Source organism: Vipera berus, assembly GCF_964194415.1.
Source record: "Vipera berus genome assembly, chromosome: 11".
Classification (NCBI taxonomy): Eukaryota; Metazoa; Chordata; class Lepidosauria; order Squamata; family Viperidae; genus Vipera; species Vipera berus.
In genome coordinates, this window is record NC_138214.1 from 4325578 (window position 1) to 4338883 (window position 13306).

General features: G+C 48.9%; 2 protein-coding genes across 4 annotated transcripts in view; both read left to right on the forward strand.

The window, feature by feature from the left end:
* PGRMC1 (progesterone receptor membrane component 1) overlaps window positions 1–13306 on the forward strand; it is a 98421-nt gene that overhangs the window by 37556 nt on the left and 47559 nt on the right. The gene's annotated exons all lie outside the window — the stretch shown is intronic.
* The window catches only part of LONRF3 (LON peptidase N-terminal domain and ring finger 3), a 26110-nt gene continuing 12804 nt past the window's right edge, over window positions 1–13306 (forward strand). For 2 of the 3 annotated variants that reach the window (XM_081336515.1, XM_081336514.1), the window contains exons 1-9: window positions 1–721; window positions 5153–5271; window positions 6590–6712; window positions 8984–9200; window positions 9678–9771; window positions 9976–10090; window positions 10258–10379; window positions 11328–11486; window positions 12806–12968. In XM_081336515.1, the coding sequence (XP_081192641.1) occupies window positions 22–721; window positions 5153–5271; window positions 6590–6712; window positions 8984–9200; window positions 9678–9771; window positions 9976–10090; window positions 10258–10379; window positions 11328–11486; window positions 12806–12968 (1812 nt within the window). In that variant the 5' untranslated portion in view covers window positions 1–21. The remainder of the gene's footprint in view (window positions 722–5152; window positions 5272–6589; window positions 6713–8983; window positions 9201–9677; window positions 9772–9975; window positions 10091–10257; window positions 10380–11327; window positions 11487–12805; window positions 12969–13306) is intronic. The other variant, XM_081336516.1, reaches the window with a different exon arrangement.

Genomic DNA, 13306 nt, shown 5'->3' on the forward strand with positions numbered 1-13306 from the left:
GCGGCCGGAGGATCCGGCGCGATGGGACGCGGCTCGGCTGCGACGGCGGGGACGACGACGACGGCGGCGGCCCCGGCACCACCCGTGGCGACGGCCGCGGCCCCCCGCCGCAGGAGGAACCCCGACGGGCGCCGCGTGCAGCTCCGCACTCGCCGGGTCCAGCCGCCCCGCCAGAGCTGCCGGGCCGGGCGAGGCGGAGGCGGCGGCGGCGCGGCGGAGCCGGCCCCTCCCGGCCCGTCCTCGGCGGCGATGCTGCAGCGCTTGCCGGCGCTGCGGGAGCTGGTGGAGCGGCTGAAGCGGCGGCTCGGGGCCGGGGCGGCGGGCTCGGGGCGCGGCCCGTGGGGCGGCCTGGGCTGCGGCCAGTGCGGGGGCTTCCTCTGCGAGCCGGTCTCGCTGCTGTGCGGCCACACCTTCTGCAAGGAGTGCGTGGAGCGGCGGCGGGGCTCGGCGCGGCAGCTGCTGCTGCTGCCTCGGCGGCGGCGGCGGCGACGACGGGGCGGGGGAGAAGCCGGGGCGGCGTCCGGCGGCGTCTGCAGCCTCTGCCCGGGCGCCGAGAGCGCGCAGTCCCGGCTGCGGGTCAACGTCATCCTGAGCCACCTGTTGGCCAAGGGCTTCCCCGAGCAGGTGCAGGCGGCGCGGCTCCGCCACGAAGGGAACCTGCTTTGCAAGGAGGGGCAGCTCCGGGCGGCGCTGGAGAAGTACGACCGAGCCCTCCGCTTGGGTGAGGAGTCGCGCGGGACGGGGCGCGGGCAGAGGGGCGTTCATACGGGACGCTTGGGAGGGGAGGGTTTGGAGACTGGGGAGGACCAGCCGAGGGGGTTGGTGTGTGGGGGGTCTTCAATACACCCGGGTAAACTTGTCCCCTGTTCTTGACGCGGAGCGCGCGGGGAGAAGGGCGTTCACACGTGCCACGGGTCGCCCTCCAGGCGCCTGGGAGGGGAGGAGGGGGGCGTTTGGAGCGAGTGGGAAATGCTCTCCTATGTGGTTGAGTAGCCGAGGGGCTCTGTGTGTGTGTGGGGGGAGCCTTCGGTACACGAGGGTAAACCTGTCCCCTGTTCTTTACTCGCCACGCGGGACGTGGAGAGAGGGGCTTTCACACGTGACGCGTCTCGCCCTCGAGGCGCCTGGTAAGCGGCAGTGGAGGGGAGCGCGCTGACTCGAAAGCGGAGAGAAAGAGAGTTCGGAGCGGGTGGAAACGCGTTCCTAGGTGGGTGAATGAATGAGTGGGTGGGAGGAGGGGAAGCCTTCAATACACCCGGGTAAACTTCTTCCCCGTTCTTTACCCGGCGACTTTCCTCCTTCTTTGAAGACGGGGAGTTGGAGGGACCTTGGAGGTCTTCTAGTCCAACCCCGCTGTTCAGGCAAGAAACCCTACCTATCATTTCAGACAAAGGGTTGTTCAATCTCCCATTAAAAACTTCCAGTGTTGGAGCATTCACAGCTTCTGGATGCAAGTTGTTTGGTCTCGCCTGGGGAGAAAAGGGTTTTTTGCCTTTTTTTGCCCTTTGCCGGCAGGCAGAAATTCAACAGGTGAAGGGGGGGGGCTTCCGACATCAACAGCTGTAGGTCTTTGAACCGTTTTTTTGTTTGGGGTTTTTACATCGTGGGATCCGCCTGCTTTGTTCGAGCAGTTTTTCGGAGCTGTGATAGGTTGTTGCTTCCTGTTTTGTTAACTTTTGTAAACTTTCATTTTTCTAAGAGTCAGGGGAGGGAAATGTACTTTAAGAAAACAGACGGGAAGGCAACGTTGTGTCTCTTGATTGGCGCCACTCTGACCCATAACTAAGGCATCCCTGCCCTAATTTCTGGGGGAAAAAAGGAAAAAAGTTGGCAAGCTTCCATGTAATTATTAAGCTACTCCAATCTTTCCTTTCTCCCCTTTCTTCCTTTTCTCCTCTTTCCTTGCCTTTCTTTTTTCCTTTCTTTCTTCCAGATTCAGTTTGGTTCTTTTGTGTGTCTTATCTTGCTCTGTGACTTTCTTTTTTTTTTTCTTTTTTAAATTGCCAGGACCTTATACTGCCTGCGTTCTGTAGGGAAGTGGCTTTCCCTTCCAACAACCGCTCTACTCCATATCAACTCTTGCCTGCATTGGCACCCATGATTGTGGCTTACTCTGTTAGCCCAACATTTTGAGTTTGCATGACTCGGGAAGTAACATAGTTAAGCTGGGTCACACGACAGGCCTGGTTGAAACAGAGTGAGTAGCTCGGTAAAAGCGTGAAGGTATTAACTTCTGGAGAAGTTTTCTCCTAACCTTAAGCGGGTAATTTCTGCTACTCCTAGCAAGCGTAAAGGCTAAAAGTTATTTATTGTGCATGGATGGCGGTGTTCGTTCCCAAGAAAACAGGCCAACAAACCAACTAGTATCTACCCAGAAGATACTCAGGGTCTTACTTGGTCCTTCCAGAAACCCACTTACCCAAATCCTTCCTCCTGTTTACCCAGCTTTGATCTATGGCTATTTATTGAGGTTAACAAGCATCCCTCAAATATCTCTTGACTTATATCTTCCTGGTACGTATTTCTGCCTTGGACCCAGTACTGCAAGGTATTAACCAAAAGGATGTTACTAACAGAATAACAGATTTGGAAGGGACCTCGGAGGTCTAGCAGTACAACCCGGACGATTCTTTGCGTAAAGTAAACCATAGCTCAAATTAGCCAGTTTCTAGGAAGCCTCTGTTCGAGGCTTAAGATTTGAACAAATGCAGTATTTTTTTATTATTATTTTAATTCCATTTATATCCCGCCCTTCTCCGAAGACTCAGGGCGGCTTACAAGCTTAGCAGTAGCCTTCATTCTATGTATATGCCTGCTTATTAGGGCTTTCACACACACCCCAAGCGGCATTATTACAAAGTCAGCTTAATTGCCCCCAACAGTCTGGGTCCTATATGCCATCCAAAACTTCCTTCGGTGCCAGAAAAACAGTTAACCGGTTCACGGTCCACTTCGAATACCCGAATGCAGACAGGGCTATGCTTCCAAATGTGGGGAAAAGAGATGCCTTTCCAAGTTTTTGTTGAGATTTCCAGGGCTGGATTTTTGTAGGAAAGCCTCTTCTGAAGAACGGAGATTGTAGCTCGTTTCTCAGGCTTGCGCTGACCTTTGGAATGGAGCACCAGAGAAACGCCAGCGATTCTGGGCTCAGATGGAATGACCTTCTCTCTTCCCGATAAGCCGAGATTCCGAGTAACTAACGTAGGCGTGAGCAATGAATGCATCAGGCACCAGCAGGAGGAGGATGTTGCTAATTGCCCACATCTGTGAAATGGGTTTCTTTGCAGAGATGGGTGGCAATCCGCTCTCTTTTAATCTGAACCCAAAATAGGTCAGGAGAACAGTTGGTTGCATAAGCTAGCTTGGACCGAGTGTCCTCTTCTCCCCCCCCCCTTTAACAGTTGTATAACTAGGGATGGGGGAAGAAGAGAAAGCCGCGGTGAGACCAAAAATCATCAGCAGGTCACTCTGCCCCATGTCCTACAAGCTATTGTTGACTCATTCCCCCAAGGTCTCTGGCTGTTTCTTCTCAAATTGGGCAAATTTTCAGGAGCAGAGAATTCTTTAACCTGCCCCCGCTCATGCTTTCGATTGCCTGCAATCTGGGTTTATTATCGGGGGGGGGGGGTCCTTGGTGCTCTCTGAGCTTGCTGGTTTTCTTACAGATGTTTTATTATCCCAATCTCTTACCCCTCCCCCCCCCAAAGAAAACTACTCCAAACAGATTTGGGTAGACCCAAGCATCTACCCAAAAGAAAATAAACCAAGCTCAAAAAAAAAACACCCAGGACCCCCCCCCCCCCCGATTTCAACCCTGCCCTGCAAATACTCTCCTTTCCTGAGTTTTATTATCTCTTGACGAATGGAATAAAATGAAGGTTTTTAAGTTTGGTGATGCCCGATTGTGGCGTTTCAATGCTGTTTCTGCCTCCAGGCATTTGGAAATTCTTCCTATAAACCATCACCGGGACCATTTCTCCTTGGCTGTGTTGCAAAACGGCCACCCACGCGTCCCATATAGACTTTAGCGAGTGAGCTATTTCACACAACCCAGAATTGTAGCTAGTGGGAACGTCCTCCTGCAGGAAAAAAAAAACCGAAACCAAACCCAGGGACAAATCTTACAGTACCCTTAAAAGAGAGTGAGTGGAGCTGTCAAAAACTGCATTGCTGTCTTTTTAGTCCACCTTCTCCAGCCAGGAATTGACCCGCAATGGAAACCACAGGGGCAATTGACTTTGAGGTGGGGGGGGGGTGTCTCAGCGCAGCTTTTAAAACTGCCCTTTCCATCCTGGGATTCCTCGCTTGTGACCAAAGCTTTCTGGCTTTGAGCATCCACCATCAACTCGGCTTTCCTGCGGCAATCTAAAATGGCTACCCTTGCAGAAACGGTCAGAAATGACCTTCGCCGCCGCTTGGGTTTTCAACCTCAGCCAGGACCCCCCTCCAGCCGAGTTGGGTTTTAGTGGTAGCAGGAAAGTTGTAAAAAAAACTTCCTTGGGCAAGTCTGGTTTTTAAAACAGGGCACTTTCCAGGGGCACCAACCTGAATTCCCCTGGCACTTTGTAAGCGACCAAAAATTCAGGCAGTGTGAAAATTCGGACAGTGTCTTCTTGGGGTTTTGCAGTGTGAAACTTCTCTTAGGTGTTACACACAAAGAGTTTTACGATGTTTTCTCTCCCTCTTTCTCTGGTGTAGCAGTTGCAATATTGCTTTCTTTTTCTGTCTTGTCTCTCTGTCTCTTCCCCCACCCCCCACCCCTGCGCCCTTTCTGGCTTCCGGAATTGTTATGGCGCTGTTTTACTTTGGCATTTCACACATTTATGCAACCCTCAAAGTGCTTATATAAGAGAAATGGGATGGCTGAGGACAGCAGTCCCTAAGAGAAACACAGGGTGGAGTGGAGAGAGAGAGAGAGAGAAAGAGAGAGAGAGAGAGAGAGGGAGAGGGAGAGGGAGAGGGAGAGGGAGAGAGAGAGAGAGAAAATAAAGCCAGCAAGCACTCCGCGGTTAATTTTAAACTTTTTTAAATCTTAAATCTGAAAAGGAAATATTCCCTAGAAGCAAACAAAACGTAGAAACAGCTCTGAGCCGGAGCAAATAAGAGCTGTAGGGTTATCAAGCTATTAAGTTGATGTTTCCTCTGTTTACAGCTCCTACTGATCATTTGCTGTATCGCAACCGGTCGCAAATCAATTCCACTTTGAAATGTTACGAGGAGGCCTTACGAGATGCCAAAATGGCCTGCCAGCTCCAGCCTTATTGGGTGAAGGTGAGTTTAAACTCCACAAAGTTGTCTCGTATTGTTGTCTCTCAATATATCTCTCTTTCTCTCTTTCTTTTTCTCTCTTTCTCTCTCTCTTTCTCTAGTGCATGTAAGCCCTACAAGCTCTGTTTGTTCTTTGGCAATTGCTTAAATGAAATGCCAGGATGTTTCAAAGGCTGGTAGGTGGTGAATGTCACCACTGGAAACAAACAGTGGGTATACTTGGCTTCCAGCGGTGAATTTAACTGTAAAGTTAGGGGATAGTTGTATATGTATTTTTCCACCAGCTTATGTGATAATCCTGCCTTGCAAAGCAAAAGACTGGAAATCTGCTAATTGCTGCAGTTGTAAACCAACTCTGGCTTCCCCCATTGACTGTCCGGAAGCTGGCCCGAAAGTTTGCAAATGATGTCCACATGATTCCGGGATGTTGCAACTGTCCTAAATGCTTGCTAGTTGCCAGGCATCCTAATTTTGACCACCTGACTCTGGGGACGCTCAAACAGTCGTTCAGTGTAAGAATCGGCCATAAGTCACTTTTTTTCAGGGCTGTTTGAATGGTCACTAAACAAATCGTCGTAAGGTGAGGACTACCTGTAATGCCGGCCTAATGAGCACACAACACGGGGGGGCGGGGGGGGGGGCAAGGGGGCTGCAGCAGTGTGACCCGTTTGCTTGGGGAGCTGCAACAAGAGCCAGCAAACTTTTTAGCCTGATGCTTCGAATCAATTCTGCCTTTTACAAAATTGCTTTTCCAGCCGGCTGCCTTGAAGGCCTGGTAAAGTAGAAGCAGCACACTGAAATAACGGAGAACGAAGCAATGCCGACGCCCAGCGGTATACAGAGGGCCCAAAGCTGAGCCCCAAATTTCTGTTGCTAAGTGAGATGGTTGTTAAACAGGTTTTGCCTCATTTTACGACCTTTCTCACCCTGGCAGTTAAGAGAATCCCTGCAGCTGTTCAGTTAGTAAACTGGTTGTGAAGGGAATCCGCCTTCCCTGTCGACTTGGCTTGTCAGAAGCTCGCGAAAGGGGATCACCTGACCTCCCCAGGACGTTGCGACCGTCATAAACACGAGTCAATTGCCAAGCGTCTGAATTTTGGGGATGCTGCAACGGTCGTAAGCGTGGGGGGGGGGGAACCGTCCTAAGTTGCTTTTTTTTTCCCCAATGCCGTTGTAACTTTGAACGGTCACTAAGTGGGCCGTTGTAAGCCGAGGACTGCCGGGACCTCCTCGAAACGCTTTTCACGGCCAGCGATGCCCGTTTTGCTTTCGCCACCGATGGCCAAGGTGGGGGCGTCGCTCCCTTTGCTCCGTCTTTCAGGGCCACGTGCGAAAGGGACACGCTCTGAGTCTGCTGGGGAAGACGGACGAAGCTTTCCGCGAGTTTCTGTTGTGCCTCGTTTTGGAGGGCAAGAACGAGAAGGCCAAATCCGAGGCCCCGAAGGTAAGAGGCCGTGACGTCGTCTTTTTTAGCTCGCATGCAATCCAGCTTGATCTCCTGGTTAAAAAAACAAGGAAGAAAAAAAAGAAGCAGAAGGCCTCTTTATCAGTTTATGAAATTGCACTGGGGGGAGAAAAAAACCGGATTGGCACCTGCTTAATACTTTTTGTAAGGTTTTTCGAGACCGGGAACTGGCGTATAAACGGTCCTGCATAATGAGAACAGAATGATACGATACAGGTAGTCCTCGACGTCAGACTCGTTCGTGACCGTTCAAAGTTACGACAGCACTGAAAAAACCTGGCTTATTGCCGTTTTGCACTGGGAACGACCTTTGCAAGCATCCCCAGGGTCACCTGATCAAAATTCTGACGCTTGGCAACTGGCGTGTACTTTGAACAGTTGCAGAGTCCCGGAGATTCACCCGATCCCCTTTTGCGACCCTCAAGCAAAGTCCACGGGGAAGCCAGATTCACTCAACGGCCGTGTTACTAACTTCATAACTGCAGTGGTTCACTTAACGGTGGCAAGAAAGGTCATAAAATGGGGCAGAACTCACTCTCTGTGTCTCTCTCTTTCCCTGCCTCTCCCTTTCTCCTTCCCTCCCTCTCTCCCTCCCCCCCTTCTCTCACCACCTTGACTGACTTATAAAAATAACAAAGGTGAGAAACAAATCTGGACCTCTTTCCAACAATAATCTCCAGGTTTTGTAACGAGATTCCACTGAAACTAAAGGTCATTTTGAGGGGGAGATATGTTATCAGCAAGAGAGCATTAGGTGTGCCAAGTGTGAAGCCGCAACTGCGCAAAGCCACAACAGCGCAGTGACTTGGAGACAGACAGTAACGCGTCTCCTTGGACTGATCAGATACGATGCCGCAGAATTCGGGTTTTGCTCTCTCGCCCTGAGATAACGGATAAGGATTGAAAATGAAGTTAGGCTTTTTTTTAAAAAAAAAAAGGACAGGGAATTAGGGTGCTCTCTTCAGCTGCTGAGCATGGACAGGGATCTTCTTTGGTTTGCAGGCTTTCCAGACCGTATAACTGGGAGACCCCAGACCCTATTTAAGACATTGTGCCAAGCTATTGCGATGCCAGCCTCTTTGAAGTTACTCTTCTTTTCCACTCAAAAAAACAAACCCTAACCTATTTTGTACAGTAATGACAATTTGCTGGACTGGCAAAAAAAAAACAACACCCATTTTAGGAGCTCTTTTCTGAGGTCAGTGTTTTCCAGCTTCTGTGTTACGAAGAAGCTTGGAATTTGGATTTTATAAAAGCAGGAGGCAAAGAACCTATGATTTTCATACCTTTGTAATCATCTGTTACCTCTGCCTGTCAGGCACTGATGTATTGGAAGGCCAAAACATACAATCACGCTTGATACCAGAGCATTAAATTTGGGGCTGGTTTGGCGTATCGGTTGGCCAAGAAAACATTTGGTTTGGAGGTCCCGTCCTGACCTTGAAAACAACCCCTGGCATTGAGTCACAAGCTGTGGCTTGGCTTAACCTACGCTGCAGGATGCTGTGAGATCAAAGCACGCTGACCCCACAAACACTGGCCTGCATGTGCAAATAGATGGTATTTTAAAAAGAGTCAACGTCTGATCAGATTGCAGCTAGTCCTTGTTAACGACTGCTTGCTTAGTGGCCGTTCTAAATTGCACCAGTCCCCCATAAAGGAACTTGTAACCTGGTTTTGAAGTTCCAGCACCGGTGCTTTTAACAGAGTCAACATCTAATTAAATTACAGATAGTCCTCAATGCACCACCGCTTGCTTAGGGACCATTCTGAATTAACGACAGATCCCCGAAATTGGACTTGCAACCTGGTTTTGAAGTTCTAATATTGGTGCAAACCCCCCCCCCCGCCCCATGTGGTCACATGACCGCATTTTGGTGCTTGGCAACCAGCCAGCATTTATGGCTGTTTGCAGCACCCCACAGTTACATGACCATGGTTTAGGACGGCTTCGCCAGAAACTAGTGTTTAGCTCTGATTTCCGGCAAAAAAACAAAACAGCGAAACAAAACAGTCCACAGCAAACTATGAGTTTGCTTAATGACCGCTGCAAAATTGGCCAAAGGAAAACAACTCCCTTTGTCCAACACTGAAACGCAGCTAGTTTTGGTTCAGTAAACTCAGATAAACTCAGGTTGGCCAGGTGGGACGAGAGGCCATCGTGGTCTCTGCTGGTGGCACCTGGAGCACAGAGGTTGCCCAGAGAAAGTCTCAAAAGAGACCACGAATGATGCCTTGTCTTCGGTGCAGGTGAATACGGACCAGGAAAAGCACTGTGAAGACCCGAACATAACCACCTGTGACAACTCAGGAAACCCCCTCCCCAGCCAGGAAGGAAGCCTAGAGGAGACCGGAGAAGTGGTCTCACCCGCGGAGACCGACGCTGGGAAGAAGAGACCCCAGAAGCAAAAGCGCCAGGCTGAAGTGGCTGCGGGTTCGGATCTGCCTGCCAAAATGGCCAAAATAGGTAAGCTGTGTTAACAAGCAACCACACTCGGCAGTGGCCAGATCCACCAGGTAAAACCAGACTCCATAAAAGTCTCTGGAAACTCTCACCGTCATCCAGAGCCTGCTTGTTCCCAAGGTGCTTCTTTTCCAAAAAGCAGCTGGACTTTTCTTGGGTTCTTGTTTTTGTTTTTCCTGGAAAAGTTTTCGCTTCTCATCCAGGGTGATGAACAGAAGTTTAATGAATTTAATGTTAAATTTGCGAGATTACAGCTGTTGCCCTGAAGTGCCAAATGTGTGGTTAGAATGGCTGCATGTCTACAGTTTGGATGCCTCAAGAGAAAAGGAAATTTGCACAATTTTTTTTCCTAATGATCAAACCGTGCTCTCTCTCTCTCTCTCTCTCTCTCTCTCTCTCTCTCTCTCTCTCTCTCTCTCTCTCTCTCTCTGTGTGTGTGTGTCTGTCTGTCTGTCTGTCTCCTTTGCTTCTTTCTGGTAGATCAAAGTGATGAGCAAGAAGAATCCAGTTCTGAAAATTGCGTTGCCTTTGATTATGTGGATCCAGCTGATATGGAATGTTCCCTGTGCATGAGGTATTTGATGGGGGGGGAGGGTGTTCCCCCCCCCATGGACAGCCCAGCTCAGAAGCAGTAGTCCAATTCTAAGAGATACTACACCCAAGAGAGTTGTAGTTGCATAGTCTGTTTTGTGCAATGAATAACAGGGTTGGAGGGAACCTTGGAGGTCTTCTCGTCCATGGAAGCCGCTGTGACATCTTCCGACTTCTTCTCTCCCAGGCTCTTCTATGAACCTGTCACCACCCCCTGTGGGCACACCTTTTGCCTAAGATGCCTTGAGCGATGCCTGGATCATAACCCTGAGTGCCCCTTGTGCAAAGAAGACCTCTTGGAGGTAAATTAACAGGGCTTAGGGTGACGAGCGTTAGCCTGGCCAAATGAAGAAAGATGGAACCACAAAAAAAGGGGAGGGTCTTCTCAGTGGTGGCTCCCGCTTTATCGGCCCTCCCGAGGAACGGTTGACCCCCGTTGTTTTTCTGAAAGGTTTCTTTTCTCGCCCAGTGCTTGGCCATGAAGAAACTTTGCAAGACGGTGTTGATGGAGGAATTAATCGCCAAGTATCTTCCGGCAGAACTTGCCGAAAGAAAAAAGCTTTATGAGGAAGAGATGGCTGAATTTTCCAAGTAGGTCACCCCCGTCTTCCACATCCTGTAATCATTTGAAAAATTATTTTGCAGCCCAGCTTGAGTTGACATCGTTTTGACTGCAGGACTAGGTTAAAAATAGTTTGGGTAATAAAAGGTGTTTTGAATTATTCCTACTTTCGATAGTCCGCTTTGCGCTAGGTAGTTGCCTGTTGAGGGTATGTTCTGATATCTGAAGTTCTTAAAATAGTGTTTCTATTAGTGACTTTCAGAAGTGTGAACTTCAGCTGCCAAAACTGATTCAAGTTATTTTCCAAGGAATAGGTTGGGTGTTGTTGTTTACATAGAGTAGGGTCCATGGACCCCTTGAGACTCGATGGGCAAAATTTAGTGAATCTGTAAATTCGGGTGGAAAAAAACAGTACAACTTTACTTTCACCATTTTATGTTATACATTTAGTTTGGTTTTTTGTTTTTTTTTTTGAAAAGAGGTTTGTGGACTTCACCAGATTCTCCACGATAACAAAAATTTAATTTAATTTTAATTTTATATTGTATTGTTTTTAAATTTTGCCTTGTAAACCGCCCTGAGTCCTTTGGGAGTAGGGCGGTATATAAACCAAATAAAATAATAAATAAATAAATAAATAAATAAATAAATAAATAAATAAATAAATAAATAAATAAATAAATTAAATAATAAAAAAATCTAGAGCAGTATTTCCCAACCTTGGCAGTTTTAAGATGTCAGGAATTCAATTCCCAGCTGGCTGGGGAATTCTGGGAGTTGAAATCCAGACATCTTAAAATTGCCACTGAGCTAGAAGGAAACATATTACTTATGCAAACCCTACTTATGCAAGAGTTTTACAAAACTACAAATGCACAAGTGTTTTATCATTTACGAGTTATCTTCTGGTTGTTGTTTTTTTTTAAAAAAAAAAAAGCAAGTGTGGTACTTGTTTAATATAAAATTTGTCACTGCAGTTTGAATAAGAACGTCCCCATATTTGTCTGCACGATGGCCTACCCCACCGTTCCTTGCCCTCTGCATATTTTTGAGCCCTGTTACCGACTGATGGTTCGGAGATGTATGGAGACGGGCACCCGTCAGTTTGGCATGTGCATTAGAGACACCGTCAAAGGGTAAGTAGCATACGATGAACATCAGAAGTCACACCGCGTGTTTCATGTTTAAGGGCCAGATGCAGGCAGCCAGAGCCACTTAGGAATAACAAAAATCAGCAAGTTTGTCTGCAAACTGTGTCACAAAAATCTCCCTAGAGGACTTGCCTTCCTCGCTTGACTCCTTCTTCCAACCTAGCTTTCCTGACATCAAGCTTCAAAGAGAAGGAAATTGCATCCATACTTCCTGTAAACTAAGTTATACAGCCTTCAAAGTAAATTCAAATAGCGGGAAGGACTGGAAAACTACGGGCGAAATTACTGATGCCCCTCTCAAAAAAAATTATTGGCATTTCTGGCAGATTTTATTGATTTATAACCCGCCTTTATTATTTTTACAAATAACTCAAGGTGGCAAACATATCCAACACGATTTCCTCCTGCTATTTCTCTCTACGGCAGGGGTGTCAAAGTCAATTTCATTGAGGGCCACATCAGCATTGCGGTTGCCCTCAAGGGGCTGGGTGGGCGTGGCCAATGGGTGGGCGTGGCCTACTGGGAGGGCATGGCTAGAGTGCGTATGGCCTACTGGGTGGGCGTGGCCAGCTCTACATCGTTCGCATCGAGGGTGCCTATGGGGGCCTGGGCAGGAGTGGGACAGATCTGGGGGTCTCTGGCAGAAGGAGGGTCTCTGGGCCAGGGCCAAGGCAGTGGGGGCCGTTCCCTCACTGTTTCCAGGATGGCTTCGCGGGCCACATGAAACCACTTCGCGGGCCGGATCTGGCCCCCGGGCCTTGTGTTTGACATGTCTGCTCTACGGCAACAACTCTTGAGGTGGTTTGGGGTGAGTGAAAATCACTGGCCCCAAGTCACCCATCTGGCTTCATCGCTAAGGTGCGACTAGAACTCACCGTCTCCTGGTGATTGGCCCAAAGTCTCCCAGCTGCTTCTCATGGCTAAGGAGGGACTAGAATTCATGGTCTCCTGGTGATTGGCCCTAAGTTGTCTAGCTGAGGAGGGACTAGAATTCACAGTCTCCTGGTGATTGGCCCAAAGTCACCCAGCCGCCTTTCATGGCTAAGGCAGAACTGGAACTCACCATCTCCTGGTTTCTCCAGGTAGAGATTTCATTATTTAATCTTTCTTCCTCCTCCTCCTCCTCCTTGCATATGGTCATCCATCTCCTAGCCATAGATGATTGAAGAGCTCACACCTAACTTAGCCATGTGTCACCTTTGTTTAGACAGCCCTTGAAGCCCAGAACAAGATGCCTGGCTTAACACGAACTACAGATCCTGGATTCATCCTGTTTTCTTTGCTTCCGTCATTCTGGGAAACAGGTTTGCAGATTACGGCTGCATCCTAGAGATAAGGAACGTGGAGGTCTTCAAGGATGGGCGATCCGTGGTGGACAGCATAGGCAAGAGGCGGTTTAAGGTGATACAGCACAGCAAGTGTGATGGCTACAACACGGCGGACATTGAATACATTGAGGACAGGAAGGTGGGTCCCAGCTGCAAAGGCGAAAGGGGGTTGGCTCACCTGTGTAACGTAGCTTTAAGAGCCACTCAAAGGTGTACACTCCCCCCACACACACACACACACTCCCCGAAGGCTTTTCTAGGGTTTTGCCAAAACAGGTAGTCCTCATCTTACAGCCACAATTGAGCGACCAAAATTTCTGCGGTGAAGTGAGACGTTGGCTAAGCACGTTTTGCTCCATTTTGCGGCCTTTCTTGCCACCATTGTTAAGTGAATTACGGCAGTGGGTAAGTCAGGAACCCGGTTGTTAAGTGAATCTGGCTTCCCCCCTTTGACTTTGCTCCTCAGAAAGTCGTAAA